The sequence below is a fragment of the Manacus candei genome, unplaced genomic scaffold (assembly GCF_025592945.1).
Source record: "Manacus candei isolate 608988 ecotype Guabito, Panama unplaced genomic scaffold, ASM2559294v1 h1tg000015l, whole genome shotgun sequence".
Classification (NCBI taxonomy): Eukaryota; Metazoa; Chordata; class Aves; order Passeriformes; family Pipridae; genus Manacus; species Manacus candei.
The window spans coordinates 21,942,599-21,959,078 of NW_026138063.1; the positions used below are offsets into that span (position 1 = coordinate 21,942,599).

The window sequence follows — 16,480 nt, forward strand, 5'->3', positions numbered from 1 at the left end:
CCACAACCGAACAACAGTCCCCACAGCCCCAGCTCGTCCTACCCGCAGGAAGGAGTCCAAGGCGCCGTTCTCCATGAACTCGGTGATGATCATGACCGGCCGGCTCTTGGTCACCACGCCCTCCAGGCGGATGATGTTGGGGTGGTCGAACTGCCCCATGATGCTGGCCTCACTCAGGAAGTCCCGCCGCTGCTTCTCCGAGTAACCGGCTTTCAGCGTTTTGATGGCCACGTAGATCTCCCGCTTGCCCGGCAGCTTCAGGCGGCCCTTGTACACTTCTCCAAACTCCCCTGCAAGTGCAAGACAATCACAGAATCATTCAGGTTGGAAAAGACCTCCAAGGTCATCGAGTCCAACTGTGGAGCGGTCACCGCCTTGTCAACCAGATCAGAGCATCAAGTGCCTCAAGACCATCTGCTACCACCTCCTCCTCCTCCTCCACGTAAAACATTGCAAAGAGCAGTAGTGTCTTGGGCTGTTTGGTCTCCAGACCAACCAGATGAGAAATGGCAGCCAGTTCACACTTCAACAACACTCTCCTCTACAAATCTGCTCATTTGTCCTCTCTAGAAGGGGCAACGTTTGCTGCTGGGGACGTGTTTAGACTTGCAACCTTCTCCGAGGTGACAAAGCCCAACATCAACACAAGCAAAGGCTGGGGCTGCTCTTGCAGACCCCCACAAGAAGGATTTGCAGAGCAAGAACTTCAACATTTAAGGATGACCTCAAATATCAGGTGTCAGCACTGATAATCTCAGCTGCCTTTTTGCACATCACTTATCTTGGGATGGAAAATAATTGGCCTGTTTACATGTCTGCTCTCTGATTTAAAATATGAAGAAAGCGTCCTCTCCTTTCCAGCAGGAGAGCTTTTCCTTCAGCAAGGCACAATTTGCATGTGGAGGGATTACATCTAAGCCAGGTTTGCAGCTACTTTGCCTTTATGAGCAGCAAAGGGCAGGTGATACATCACTGAACTTGATCACGACCAAACTAAGTCATTGCTTCTTCACAGCTTCCCCCCAACAGCTTCTCACTTTCTCTCCTAAGAGTATGACATAGTTATTTAAAAATGGCAATAGAAACAGCACAGATGACACACACATACGTGCACGTGTGTGTATATATACATATGTATGGGAATATGGCACAGACTACAGTGAGATCTGGCTTTTCTTGTTATCTCATGGAAAAGCCAAGTGGGAAATCCCAAGAGGCCCCATGGTCAGCCAGTGAATACATTTCTGGAGCCTTTCCCACCTTAGAGGCACTTTGACAGCATAAGCCAACCTCTTGTCCACCCTCACCTCTCACAAATCCAGAAATGTCTCAAGGCTTCCTTGACTGTTTCCCGGTGAAGGACCACATGTGCTTCCCCAGAAAATTGCCCCAGGTACGTGTCTGGACACACAGGAGTGGCAGACAGGGCAGGGAGGGATGGGCAGCAGGAGATGGTGAGACCCACCTGCTCCAATGACTTCTTCTATCTTCACAAAGGACACATCGATCTCCTTGGCGAACTCCCGGACTGCCTCGTTGGGGTCCTCGTAGGTGAAGGGGTCGATGTAGATCTTCATCCCTGGAGACCCTTGGTGCAGGAAGGATGGGAACAACAGCAAAAGGGAGAGAATTATAAAAATACAGAATTAATAGAATGGTTTGGGCTGAAAGGCCTTAAAGCTCATCCAGTTCCACCCTCTGACATGGGCAGGGACACCTTCCACCAATTTGCTTCAAGCCCCCTCCAACCTGGCTTTGAACAGTCCCAGGGATGGAGCATCCACAAGTCATCCATCAAGCAGCCTGGGAAACAAAGAGCAGTTGTGCCATGGCCAAGAATCGGAGTTTGGTCCCCCCACTGCACCCAGCTCTCCCCTGCAACCCTCCTTTTCTCCTCTACCCTCCACTCCTCCACTGTTATCCTTCCTCCTCCTCCTCCTCCTCCTCCTCCCTGGCAATGGGAGCAGTTACAGTCCTGAACTACAACGTGCTGGCTTTACGGTGAAGGCTTTATGAGGCTCCACACGTTAGTGAAGAAATATTTATTTATCCAAAAAGGCCTCTGATAGCTTTGTGGCGGCTACTAAATTGACAGAGTGCAGCAATTATAACCAACAACCTGGATGGATCCATGAAAATCTGGCTTGGCCGGGCACTGTGACACGTGTGCAGTCCCTTGCACGGGGGCAATGCGGAACAGGGGATGCTGCAAGTGGGCTCTTGCCCTTTTTCAGTGGTGGAAAAAATCAAAACAGACCCCCACGTTCCCCAGATTGGGTTTGCAGACATTGTGTTTGGACGCCCAGGAGCTTGTGGAGCTGCCAGGGGGCACGGCTGCAGGGCAGTGTGAGGTCACAGCCACCCCCAGTGTTGTACCATGGGGACCCAGAATGGGCTGTGGTCCTCCCAGGGGAAGTTCAGCTTCCTGTGCTATTTCTCATCCAAAAAAAGGGGCCAGGGATGGCGGAGCAGCCCCTCAGGGTCATCTCTGGAGGACACCAGGAGGGACATCACTGCCTGGTCCCCCTCCCCAAGGCACCTCGTCCTTACAGTGATTTGATTACTCTGTCCAGGACATTACCAAGGACCATGATCCTGTCACACTGGTGCTTCCCAGAGTCCTTCTAGAGCCGACACACAGATGGATGCATGGACCACAGCATCACCTCTGCGCCAGGAATCCAAATCAGCTCCCCTGGCTGCAAAGTAATTCAGGAGGAGCCACAAAACCCTTGCAGTGGGCACTGCTGGTGCCAAACAGCCACCGAGGGACAGCTGCTTGTGGGGCATCAAGGACCGGGGAGGGACCAGGCAGGAGTACCCTCACCCCCAAAAGAGGCGCTTGGGGCAAAAGCTCTGCACCTCGGAGGTGGGGAAGGCTGCAATGAAGCCATCTGTGCATCTCCCAGTTCATAAATCCCTTTACAGCTCTGTCTCATACACTTTAACTGCCCCATAAATTTTTTTACAAGAGCAGCTGATGCTCCAGCCAGGATTACAAAGGGATTTACAGGATCGTAACGGAGACTGACTCGCTGATCAAAGTATTGAAAAAATAGAGGAGAAAACAATGCCAAAGTTTCCTGCTCACTGTCACTGGTTTTCAAACACCCTCTGATTTGCCCCAGTGTCTGCCCATGCACTCAGTAAACACCAGGGTCAGCTCCCCCCTCATCCTCATCCAACCCAAATGAGTGGGATTAGGGCAGCTAAACCCACTCTTCAACTCTGCAAACCTCAGCCACCCTAACCCTAATCATCGCTGGTAGAAGCTGAGTGAAATTCCGGGTACTGAAGCACACCACCAAAAGCACCAAAAAGGGCTTTGTGCTCTTAAAATCATCCCAATACTCCTAAAAACTGGATGAGGCCATTTATCACTGCTGCAGACTACGGCAAAATTTTTATCACTCTTCAAAAGTTGTCCCTGAATCCAGTGTCCAATTCCTTCTCGCATCGTTTTCCCTTGGGAATAATTATCTTGGGGACAGAAAAAAACCTCTCCTGCTGAATCGCTAGTGCTTCAGCAGGGTGTTTTCCCTGTTTTTCCAATCTCAAAGCTCCCAGTGAAGCAGTGGCAGGGATAAACCACGAAAAATCACAGCCTGAGAGACCCCATGTCACCCCAAAACCCAGCCGGGGCAGTCCTTGGCAGCAGCAGCGATCCCGGGGGGGCTGCCGGAGGGATGGCAGAGCTGCGCTGGGAGGCTGTAATTGCTGTGCCAGTTAACACAGAGTGATTTGTTCCACAGGATGCTCTCGTTACTCCATTAGTTGCTCACCACAAATTTTCCACCTGTTTTCCTCGAGCATCTGCAGTAACGGAGCACCCGGAGGCTCACTAACCTTGACAGGAGTCCGGGAGCACCGGCACCCCCGGATTTCACACACCAATCCTCACATCCACCAGGTTTAAAAACCAAAGACAGGCATGTGCTTCATTGCTTCCCTACCTAGTTTGAGTATCCCGGGATTTGGGGTGCTTGGAGCAAGCCAGAGACACACATGGGGTGGGGAATGCTTCAAAACCGGGGGAAAATGGGAAAAATCAGTCCACCTGCAGCCTGACACGGGTTCAGCCATCAGGCATCAAATAAATCTTGCCCTGCTCCCTGCAGTGCAGAAACGTGGAGGAAACAGGGAGGAAAAGCACAGGTCTGTTGTACTTCAGGATCACCCGGTGATGCTGGGAAAACAGTTTATTGTTTGCCGGGAGGTTTAGGCCCCCCACAGTGCTGCCATCACGTTGGGAGGGTTTGGGATGAAGCTGAGAAGGTCAAATGACATGCAGTGTGCTTTTCTGGCTTGGCTGGGCCCTCCTGCTGCCTCCAACCCCTTTCCAGCCCTCTCAGCCCTCCTGAATTTTTCTGCCAGGCTGGTCACTCCATCTCCATCCCTCTCCTCTGCTCATCCATTCTGCTCCCTGCCTTCCCCAGCCATCCTTCATCCATCCCTGCATCCCACATCCCTTTTCCCCAAGCAGGTGCCCAGGACCCAGAGATGGTTCTTCCCACAAGGCAGCCAACTGCACCTGAGAGGCATCTCTAGGAGAGTGTAAATCGGATTTACATCCCACAGGGATGGGGCATGGAGCCTGTGGGCACCAGGTGGCAAATCCCCCCACCAAAAAGCTGCTGCTTTGCTGCTTTATTATCATTTCCAGTGCTGGCTGCTGGAGGGGCACCTGACAGACATTCCACACAAATACACCTCGGATTTATTATGGTGCACAGCTCCACCAGCCACAGAGGTCTCTCAGGAAAAACTCAGGCTCTCCCAATTATTTGCCAAGGGGATCAGCAGCCCAAAGCCAGTTAAACCTTCCCAGTCACTGTCTGCACATCCTTCCTGGAGCAGGGTACAGGGCGAACATCAGCCACATGGACAGGACAGCAGCAGTGCCAGCCATCAGCCCACACTCCCCAGCAATGCTCCCAAAATCCATATAGCCCAGCACTGATTGTGGCAGAGGCAGAGCCTGTGGCAGGAGATGAGAAGCTCCTCTTCTCTCTGAACACCACTTCTCTCCTTTCCTTTCTCCTTTGTGAGCCTTCACAGCATCCTCTCCCCAGCCCTTGTTCCCTACATGCCCCCTACCCCTTGCATCCCCCAAAATCCCTCATCATCCCCCAAATCCCTCCTGGCACACTTCTTTTCCCACCTACAGTGCTGCACCACTGCAAACCACCCCGACAGCCTGACACACATTTGTGGTCTTCTCTACTCCCTCCCCATGGTCCTCTCCACCTGCCCAAGGGGTTTCCACCCCTTTGAAGGCAGAGGAGTGGGGCAGATGCCGGGTGCAGGTCAGGGATCACCCTCCCATTCCCTCTTTGCCCCACTCACCTCGGCCTGTGCTGTAGTGCTGCAGTTTATCACTGTACACAGCTTCCTTGCTGTAGGCTCGCTTCCTGGGAGAGGAGAGGGAGAAAACAGACAGGCTTCAGGGACCAGCAGCTGCTGGTGGCCACAACCCGCTTCCCCGCCAGCAACACTCCAGGAGCAGTGGCATCTCAGTGCTTTCTGCAGCTACAGGGGTCCCCCATCCCTCCCCTCCTACCCCAAATCTACACCTTACCACCTCCACCTTGCAGGGACACAGCCTCCCACAGGGACCCACCTGCTGCAGACGATGGAAATGGCCACCAGTGAGACGATGAAGACAACCCCGGCCGCCGCGGACCCCGCGATCAGCGGCAGCTGCTCCCTCAGCTCCGACTTGTAGTCGTCTGCAAGGGAAGAGGGATGGGGTGAATTTTCCCTCGGGGTAAGAGCAGCCTCTGGGAAAGGATCTTGTAATGCCCCCCTCTGATTCCATGGGTGCTGCTCCCATGGGAGGGTGATGGGACAGGGAGGATCCAGGCAGGAGCATCGGTTGAGCCGGTGCTGCATTGCACAGGGACGGACTTTCACACTCAGCTCACACAGCTTGGGGTTGAAAATATGGAGGAGAAGGTCCTGGGAATAAAGTCAAACCGATGTGCGTGGGCCCAGTTTCCTGGAGAGATGAGGTTCACAAGGTGGTTTGTCTGTGCTCTGGCATTTCTCTTTCCTCAATAAATTTATTTATTGAACAACGTGGTCTAGTGGACAGGGGGTTGGAACTGCATGATCTTTAAGGTCCCTCTAACCCCAACCATTCTGAGATTCTATGATTTGAACCTGTTGGTCACTTTGACCAATTTTAACGCGGGGTCTCACAGACACAAAATTCCTACTTGTTGTAGGAAAGGAGGAAGAGAAAAGATCCCATTAATAATCAAACCAGCCAGAGAGTCCACCATGCAACAGATGACCTTGAGAGTGAGGCCCAGGAGAACCTGGGCACCTTTACTGCAGGTGTGCTTGTGGGTTTTAACATCTCCACAGACTGCATGTGACAGCTTCTTTTGCAGAGCCGTGGCAACCACAGCACCCCTTCCCCACTGAGCATCTCTCCAAGCCCCTGTGTCCCCTTGGAACCCTCTGTGTCCCCTCAGCCACCTGCTGTGTCCTTCAGCAGCAGGCTGGGGTGAAAGCCAAGGTGGCACAGGGAGGACTGGACATGCCTGGAGGAACTCCAAGAAAACCACTTGCACCCTCCTGTATCCCCTGCCCTGTCAGCAGTGTGGGTGCCCTCAACAGGCAGCATCCAGCAGATCCCACATTCCTGGGGACTTCTGTAGCATTCCAGAGACACCTCCTTCCCCAATCACCCCCAGTGAGGTCTGCCAGGCTGTGCCAGCCACCACACACAAGGGTTAAAATAAAATTCATCTGAAATAAAGCATTTAGCACCCTTTTATCTGTATTTTTCTACTCTGCAGTTAATTACTGCCAACCAGATTTATCTCTTGCATGCTGCTTAAATCCTGGGAAATTCTCATCTAACAATCAATTATTATTTAATAATCTACACTACCCTTTCTTATTAAATTTCGATTAATTGCTTATTTGAGGCAGGATTTTTCTTCTTGCTTCTCTAATCCTGAATATTCAAGGCATTGGAGGGGGGTTTATTACCATTTCCTTCCCTTTGGTTGCCCTCCGTGGTTTTCCTCTTCCCACTCCAGCTGGCACTCAACGTGAATGTGAGTATGGGGTGACCCAGTTTTAGGACAGAAAAAAAGTTTTAGGAAAGAAGAAAAGCTTTAGGAAAGACAGGCAGCGAGTCTGGGAGCCATGGATGTCACCTGAGCAGAGCAGGAGTCACACCAGCAGCAGCAGGGAAGGGGCTCTCTCTCTCTTCAGGGGTGAGAGGACCACAAAAGGAGCCTTGTTTCACTCACCAGCCTCTGGATTAGTCCTGAAGCTGGGATTACTGGAAAACCTTCCCATGAGTTAGTAGTCTATAAAGGAATCACGTGTTTGTGGCTGTAGGGAAGGGCTGGGGCCAGAAAAAAAGCAGCATGACTTTGGCAAGGAGGCCAGAAGAGGCCATGAAGGTCATGAGCTGAGGGTCCCACCTTGGGGTGGGAAATCACCTTTCAGTCATGGGTCTGACCCTTCCAGCTTTGCCCTGATGGCTCAAATGTGGCTCTGAGTATCCCAGAATCCTTCCTCCAAGGCTCTACAACCCTCCTCCCACCCCATCCCACCATGCCAGGCTCAGAGCCCGTGGCAGGGGGTTCTGTCACCGCGGCTGGAGGCGGCAAAGGCAGAAGTGCAGACGAACAGCGGGGGAAACGCGGGGCCAGGAGATTCCAGGCGGATCACTCCTCCAGCTGGCGGCTAACGAGACACCGCTGTGAATCACCTGGCTCCCGCCACGCTGCCCGCTGGGACAGAGCTGCGTGGAGACAAGTTCCTCTGATCCAATTAAGAGCGTGAAGCCGCGGCTGGAAAGACAACCACCCACCCCTCCCGCGCTCGCTCACCGTCCGTCAGGGTCTGGAAGCACATCTTCCCGCTGTACTTGCCGTAGCCGGCCACGGTGCGGGCCCGCACCTGCACCACGTACACCATGCCGGGCCGCAGCCCCTCGATCCGCGCCGTGTTGGTCTGGCTCCGGGCCATGGAGGAGTTGTACTCGTTGTGGTCCTGCGGGCACGGCCGAGAGGGATGGTCAGAGGTGGAGGGACGAGGGACAGCAGGGCCCACCCGCCCCCCGTGATAGCAGGGATGAGGTTTAGCTGCTCGGGGATAAAGTAGAGGCCCTGCTTCTGCCTCAGGAGCGTCCCTGACACGGAGGATCCCACAGGAAAGGCTGAGAGAACTGGGACTGTTCAGCCTGGAGAAGAGAAGATTTTGAGGTGAGCTAATTGCAGCCTTCCAGTACCTGAAGATGGAGAGGGACTATTTACACTGCCAGAGGGCAGGGTTAGGTGGGATATTGGGAAGAAATCCTTCCCTGGGAGGGTGGGGAGGCCCTGGCACAGGTTGCCCACAGAAGCTGTGGCTGCCCCATCCCTGGAAGTGTCCAAGGCCACGTTGGATAGAGCTTGGAGCAAGCTGGGCTAGTAGAAGGTGTCCCTGCCCATGGCAGGGAGGCTGGAATGAGATGATCTTTATTGTCCCTTCCAACCCAGGGCATTCTATGATTCTATGAAACAGGACCTACAAGCTCTGCCTGGCCTCCAAGGAGCTGGGGATGTCCCTGCAGCACAGGCCTCCCAGGCAGCCTCCCTGGTCCCACCACAGCATGGAGCATGGAGCAGCAGGGAGAAACGATAAGAGCATCCAGATCAAAAATACTCATGAGCCACAAATTCCTCCTCTTCAAACCACTGATGTCCCTGTGCCTTTCAGAAACATCACACAGCTATGGAAACCTGACAGGGGGTTGGAACTAGATGATCCTTAAGGTCCCTTCCACCCTAAATGATTCTGCGATTCCATAAAACACCATAATGTGCCCTACAAGGGTTTGTTCAAGCAGGTTCAAGGGCAACCTGCCTCTGCTGAGAGCCCCAGCCCCTGCAGTCCCTGCTGTGCTGGCTAAACCTTGTGCTAAATCTTGGTGGGAACCTCCTGTGTCTCCAGTCTCATTTTTTGCCACATTCCCTGGTGATTTGCTGGTAAGAGGCCACTGGTGAGATCATCTAATTATTCACATTTAGAGGAATTCATTAGAGCTGGCAAGACACAGGAGGGATGGAACAGCTTGGGCACGGCACGGTTCAGCGCAGGGGTCGGGAGCGTGTCCCCTGCGGGGAAGGACAGCTGCCAGGAAAAGGACTGGATGCAGTGACCCAGGACAGGGACAACCCAGCAACCTTCACCAGCCCTCACTGGCCTCCTCCCCTCCTCCAGACACTGTCCCCTCGCTCCGGGTCCCTGCTCATCCTAACAGATACTGGAGCCAAGGCAGGCACAGGCACTGATGTGCTGGACAAAATCCTGCCCCGGGGGAGCAGTGGCGTAGGTTGGATGAGGCTCTGAGCAACCTGGTCTAGTGAGAGGTGTCCCTGCCCATGGCAGGGGGTTGGAACCAGACGAGCTTTAGGGTCCTTTCCAACTCAAGCCATTCTGTGAGTCTGTGAATTAGCATTTGTAGCCACATCTCTCCCCTCCCCCTGGCTGCACATCGCTCCCACCTTCGGGAGGCAGCCCAGGTGACCTGGTGCCTGTCCCGCCGCCTGTTCCACGTGGACCCTTCCCAGCAGAGCCCAACTCAGAGCCCATCGATGTTCCCCCTTTCCCAGCAGGCTCAGGCCCTGAGCAGCCTCAGTGTGAAGCCCCCGTGCCCCCAGCCCCCCTCCACGGCAGGGTTTCCCCCGAGCTCACCGGTGCCGGCCTGGCGCCCACGGAGCTGCCGACGTCGGGCGTGCAGATGCGGCTCAGCTTCTCGTAGTAGCGGATCTCGTAGTCCAGGATGATCCCGTTGGGCTGCTCGGGCTGGGGCCAGGACAGCGTGATGCTCCTCATCGTGGCACTCACCTGGTGCATGATGGGGACGGTGGAGGGCGCTGCCGAGGAAGAGGGGAGAGAGGGAAAATTAATGGAGAGGGGTAGGGAAAACAGCCCTGTGAAGGGGGAAAATCCCCTGGGCACACAAAGCATCCCAAGTCTCCCACGCCTGCAATTGTCAGACTCGTGGGACAAGCTCACTCATTAGCAGTGGGAAGAGAGGCATCTCAGCAGCTTATGTGGAAGCAGAGCAGTGAGCTGGCGAGGGAATTCTGGTATTTAAACCAACTATTCTTTTTAATTAGGGGCTTAGAAATCCTTGGTGTTCCTTCTCCCTGGGACTGCTCGCTCCAAGGATGTCTCCCACGGTGGGACAGAGACAGCAAAGCTCTCCCCAGTGGGAACAAACCAAGGCTTGGTGACAGCCTCCAGCTCTGCTTGACATCTCTTGGTGTAACAGCCTCTCTGGGGATCCAACACCCAGCATCCAGGGAGACTGTGCCAGAGCTGCCACCCCACGTGCTGTCAGGAATGGGATGTAGGAGCAAAAATCTGCCAGCCTCAGGACAATGATGGGAAACCAGGGGACACCCCAGCAAGGAGCCTGTAGAACAGCTTTGGCTCCAGAGGAGCTGCTGGATCTGCTCTTAGGAGCTCTCGGGGGATGCTCATTCTCATTACTCAAACATGCTTCCCCACAGAGTTCTATTTCCAAAGCCCAAACACTTGCAAAACAGTCTCAAGCCATCTCTCATCTCCTCAGGCCATGGCACAAGGGTGCTCAGAAGGCAGCACCTCTATCCCTGCAGCCCCCAAGACCCCCTGGGTAGCACAGCACAGGGGTCCCGGGCATCCTGTCACAGCATCCCTGGAGAAAGCAGAACGTTTGGCACTGGCATCGGGTCCAACCCCTTTCCCTCCCTGCCACACGTTTCTAATCAGTCCCACCAGCTATGCCACACACCACACCACTCTGCAAAGCAGCCCATAATATTTCAGTTCATGCACCAGACCAGAGCTCAGCGAGCCCCTTCTCCAAAACAGCTGCCAGGCACATCCTCCCCACTGCCACTGTTCCCTGCCCTGCTCCCTGCACCCACCAGAGTGATCCCAGGGCTGCTCGGTGCCTGCTGGGGAGCCAAGCATCCCTGGAGCTGTGCATTCCCAGAGCCAACCATCCCTGGAGCTGTGCATTCCCAAAGCCAACCATCCCTGGAGCTGTGCATTCCCAGAGCCAAGAATCCCTGGAGCTGTGCAGCCCTGGAGTCATGCATTTCTGGAGCTGAGCACCCCCGGCAGCAGGACACTGTCCTTCCACCATTAAGGACACTGAGACACTAAATTAGTCAGGAACCACTTTTCCAAAGGCTTTTTGCCCTGCAAATTATACTTAAAAGGACCAGAGCCGGTCAGTACAGCCCTGATCCTGCACTTAATCCTACCAAAAGCTTCCCAGAGAGGTACTCAAGTCTCTCCACACCCAAAGGGGCACTGGCATGTCCTGTTCACACAGTCAGCTCCCTATCCAGCCCTCCCTGCCCTCCTCCTCGCCATGCCGAGTGCAGGAAAGGAAAATGTTTCCCCTGTGTGGATCCAGGGAAGAGCTGAGCCTGGTATGACCATCTTGGGGCACAGGATCATGCCATGGAGGGAATCCGAGGGTGGCAGGAACCTTGTTCCTTGTGGCCCCAATGGGAGATGTTGATAGTTTAGCACCATCTTTGTTTACCTGGCATATTTAATCCTATATTATTTTTTTTAATCTCTCCACATCCTCTCTGGGGAGATGCTCGTGGGTTGAAATTAAACAAACTGATGTTTTGTTAATTCCAGTTAGCATGGATCAGGCTGGGAAAATGGTTGGAAAAATCCACAGCAAAGCCAAAGGGATTTTAGAGGGAGAGCACTGCCCATGACAGTGCTGCTGCCTTTCCATCAGGTTACCCCATGGCCCAGCATTTCCACATGAACATTCAGTCTTTGCAAGACAAACAGGGAGCACTGGGGTATGGACAGATAGATGAGGGTGACCTGGCTCTTCCCAGCCCCCCAGGGCAGAAGAGCTAAGAAACACCCCAAAATCCCACTCCATAAAAAAGGCCCGAAAAGAGGAAGCAGGTTTGATTGGTCGTGGTTCAGCAGATGGCAATGCCAGCCAGGCACGAGTGTAGATTTGTATTCCCTGGAGGCAAGAGACTGAAATATTTACACCAGGTTTCCCCATCATGTTCTCCCAAGGGAGCAGGATGGTGAAGGCTCCCAGCATTACACGCTCGGTATAAAGCAGGAATTATCATCCCCTTTCTCTGCCCAGAGCAGATGGGTTTCCACCTCCTCCATTCCCTGTGCTACTCAGGGCAGCCTGGGACCAGTTCCCCCCTTGCCACCTGCACACCCATCCCACTGGCATCCCGGTTTGGCCCAGAGCCACTTGTCCAGTTCCTGATTCCTGAGTGGGAAAAGGGAGGCAAAGGGGGAGGCAAAGGGGCAGAGGAGACTGGAAAAGGGGACAAACGGAAAATAATGGGAGAGGGATGTGCCAGAGGAGATAGAACCTGAACTCAGCCCTGGAATGCTGTTCTCTGTGCTTTAATGTAGCCAGGCTGCATTTCAAGACTGGATTCATCCCATCTCCCTGCTCTCACCTGGGGAAAAGTGGGAAATGGCAACGCCATTTTATCCCAAAGAGATCTAGAGCAGGATAAAAAGCACGTATTGGATATCACTCCCACAAGGCAGCTCTCCCTCTGCCCAGGGCACAGGCAAACCCTCCACCTCCCCAGCCCTCTTCCCCCCTCTTTTCCTGGCCTTTCTCCCCACCCAGGGCTGGGGGCAGTTTTACCTCAGCCATCACACCTCGCTCACACCCCGGGGGCTTTTCCTTTGGGACCAGGAGCTTCATTTCACACGGAGCCTGCACCTGGCAGGGGGTACAGCCAACTTCCCCCCTGGGCACAGCATCCCCCCGGGACTCACCAGCCTGGTTGGTGGTGATGTTGACGGAGACGTGCTGCTGCGGGAACGGGCTCTTGTTGGAAACCCCGTTGACAGCCTGGATCTCGAAGGTGTAGGGCGTGTGCGCCCACAGGTTGCTGATGAAGACGCGGGTGTCAGTCAGCCCCAGCTGCCTGGGCACGAAGTCCACGTTGTCGTCGCAGCGGGAGCAGGCGCGTCGGTCCGAGCGGCACTTCTTGCAGACGATGTTGTAGGTGACGTCGTCCCGCCCGCCCGTCTCCCGCGGCGGGTGCCACTCCAGGATGATGGACGTCTCGTTGACGATGGAGATGACGTTGCGGGGGCCGGATGGGACACCTGTGGGAAAGGAGAGGGATTGAGACGGGTTCTTGCCCAAAATGGGATGCTCAGTCTTCCCGTGTGGGCTCCAGCACGGAGAAGGACATCCCATGGCTCCGACTGCTCCACTATCCATCACCTCCTCCCTTAGGAGGGATTTGGTGTCCATGGCTTTGCTCCATTCAGGGTCAGACTCTCCCCACTGGCAACGCCAATCACCTGCACCACTGGCCACAGAAAGGGGTTTCCCAGACGGAGATGAGGACTGTCACACCACAAACCCACTTAATATCCAAGAAAACCCCACACAGAGCACAAGTAGATCCACCTGCGAAGATGGACCCATTTTAATCCCACTGGGAGATGCTGAGATAGATCCAGCACTTTTGTGGAGAAGCACCTCAAACAGATTATCCCAGCGAGAGAAACACCCCTTAGCCAACACAGCGGAGAACCGGAGGAGCAGCAGGAGAGGAGAGAGTCGAAAATGGAAAGTGGTTATTAAGGGTTCGATATCTCTAGTTGGGAGCCCTGGAATTTAACAGCACGGAGGAGCACTGGCACCGCTCGATGGTTTGCTCCGATGTTGGACAAGAGAAGAAAATTGCATTGATCCAACCCGCCGGGAGCCACCACAAATGCTTCGGAGGACGGGAATTGAACACAGCTCCGATTGCAAGCACTGCCGGATCGGGGCTGGGTCCAGAGGGAGCGATTCAGGAGGAATCCAGGCAGGAGAGCATCATCGAGGCACAAACCTACGTCTGCACAGGTCCGGGGAAGGATCTGGGGTCAGCCAGGATGGCTCCGCAGCCAAAACCACAAAATCTGGCTGCTGGGTTTTATTAAATAAGGAAAGCAATGAATTCCTCGTGCTGGCTGGGCTTGGGGTTGCACTTCCCAGGAAGAAATAGGACTTTGCCATGAAACAGGGAGCAATAAAAATGATGGAGGACTTGACCTGCGAGGAAAGGTTAAGAGAGCGAAGCACATTCTGTCTTGGGGAAACCCATCCCAGGGGAGCCTCCACATGTGTGTGCCAGGGAACATCATTACTGGCTGTGGATAAATCAGCCCCGCTAGTGGCCAGGGATGGGTCGGGAAGAGGCGGCTTCAACAGCATGGGGGTGATGTGGATGGTGGGATGGAGAGATCATCCTGCATGGAGGCACTTTGGGAGCCTCTCTGCCACGGATAATGCGGATGGAAGATTTTGTCAAAAATGACAAAAAAAATAGAGAAATGACAGCCCTAAAAAGAAACCAGTAGAATTCCATTCTTTTTATTTCTTTTCCTCCTTTTGGGAGTAAATGTGTCTGTCATGGAGCAGTCATCAGTGCAGCATCCTCGCAGGAAAGGGCTTTCATGGATTCAAAGCACCAAAGATGTTCCATTGTGGGGCTCCCCCATCATGGAGATGTCAAAGGAGGGTGATAGAGGATATGGCAGGAGCAGGAAGAAAGACCTTGATTCCCCAGGGAAATGAGTGGAGGACTCACAAAGGCTCAATAGGATCAGTTAGTTAGGCCAAAAAATCTGCAACCTGTCTCAGGAACCTTAATCCAAACCCTCTCTTCATACCTTAAGCAGATAACATCTTTTCAAGAAAAAAGATTATCTTTCTTCCCTGTCCCTCCCCAAATTCTTCCCCCTTTACTTGCAGCCCCTTGTGCAGGGGCTTGGGGCAGGAATCACCCTCACAGGCATCACCCTTGGGAGGGCTCCAGTCCAGGGCAGCACCTGCAGCTCCACGATGTGAGTTACTCCTCTGACACAGAGAAACTTTGTGGGTGAACAGCTGGCACCTCAAATTAGAACATCGTAACATTAAGCATCGAGAGAGGAAATAAAAATCAGCAAAGAGCCCTTTTTTCCTGGATTCCTATCGCGCAGCACTGCTGTAAATCAGTTATGTAACGAGGCATAATAAAGATCTATAGATTATCTGCAGTTGTGCAACCTGCTGGCTGTTGACAGCTCAGGTGATCCAGCAGAACACACAAATCCTTTTTTCATTTCCCATATGCCCTTCAGGCACTCCCAGTACCAAGGGTCCAGAGCATCCTTGTGCTAAAGTTCCCTGATGGGCTGATTCAAGGGCCTGGAGTGTATCTGGGGGCAGTTGAGGCCAAGACTCATGTTCTCAGTGGGCTGAAGAGCACAGCAGCTCTTTCCTCTCTCCTGGGCTCTTTTCCCACTGAAAGACAGCCTTGAGGACACTGCTGCCATGCCAGGCAGCTCGGGCAGAGAGCCGAGCAGCGATGCATCGCTGAATACCAATGCTCAAGGTACCCTTTCCCCCTATTAAAAAATACTCCATCTGCAAGGCTATGAAAAAGACAGGCAGAGTAGATAACTTTAAATTCTAATTTATCCTGGGGACTATCTCCCTGCCATCACCAGCGCTGCCAGGGTGATGTATAAATCCCAGCAGCTGCCAGCGAGGCGGGATGCGGGGCCGTCCCATCACTCAGCGCTGGGTGCCTGGTGCCCACTCAGCCACCCTCTCCCGCTCCCACGACGGGGGGAGAGAATAAGACAAAGGGCTCCTGGATTGAGAGTTTATCCCTGCAGCCCTCCCTCCAGCCCTGATCTGGTACTCACTGGTGCAGGCAGCTGCCGGAGGGTCGAAGTCCGCCCGGTAGTAGCCGTTGCGGCACGCGCAGACCGGGGAGGCCTCGGCGGTGGAGCGGCTGTTGGGGGGGCACGGGACGCAGACCCCCGCGCCCTGGCTGGCCTTGAACGTCCCCGCGGGGCAGGCTGGAAGAGAGAGGAGAGAGGTTGTGTGCTGAACCATTCTGGGATGGAGGGGAAAGCAGGCCCTGCCCTTGGAATGGGCTGCGAAGATGAAGAGAAGAGAGAGAAGAGAAGAGAAGAGAAGAGAAGAGAAGAGAAGAGAAGAGAAGAGAAGAGAAGAGAAGAGAAGAGAAGAGAAGAGAAGAGAAGAGAAGAGAAGAGAAGAGAAGAGAAGAGAAGAGAAGAGAAGAGAAGAGAAGAGAAGAGAAGAGAAGAGAAGAGAAGAGAAGAGAAGAGAAGAGAAGAGAAGAGAAGAGAGAAGAGAAGAGAAAAGAGGACAGAAAAGTTTCACATTAGTATCAGAACTAAATGAGGTAACACCTTCCTACAAAGCTAGGATGGCCAGGATTTTCCATGCTGTCCATGAAAAATCCATGTCTGGAGCCACCAGACAAACACTGAAATGCCATGGCAATATTTAGCCAGGTAGAGCAAGGGGGCTGCAGCCTCTCTTTTGCTCCCCACTGCTTGCACCTGGGCAGGGGGGCAGTGGGGGATGCAGAACCCCCTTCCCTGGCAGCATCCATGAAGGCATGGGCACACAGTGTTCCCCAAGGACCTT

The 16,480-nt window shown here is 53.8% G+C and overlaps 1 protein-coding gene across 2 annotated transcripts in view; it reads right to left on the reverse strand.

The window, feature by feature from the left end:
* The window catches only part of EPHB1 (EPH receptor B1), a 77,676-nt gene that overhangs the window by 14,420 nt on the left and 46,776 nt on the right, over positions 1-16,480 (reverse strand). For both annotated transcript variants that reach the window (XM_051781769.1, XM_051781770.1), the window contains exons 4-11: positions 15,727-15,882; positions 12,805-13,140; positions 9,706-9,887; positions 7,857-8,019; positions 5,621-5,729; positions 5,347-5,411; positions 1,466-1,588; positions 43-290 (exon numbers count right to left, since the gene is read on the reverse strand). In XM_051781769.1, coding sequence (XP_051637729.1) covers positions 43-290; positions 1,466-1,588; positions 5,347-5,411; positions 5,621-5,729; positions 7,857-8,019; positions 9,706-9,887; positions 12,805-13,140; positions 15,727-15,882 — 1,382 coding nt within the window. The remainder of the gene's footprint in view (positions 1-42; positions 291-1,465; positions 1,589-5,346; positions 5,412-5,620; positions 5,730-7,856; positions 8,020-9,705; positions 9,888-12,804; positions 13,141-15,726; positions 15,883-16,480) is intronic.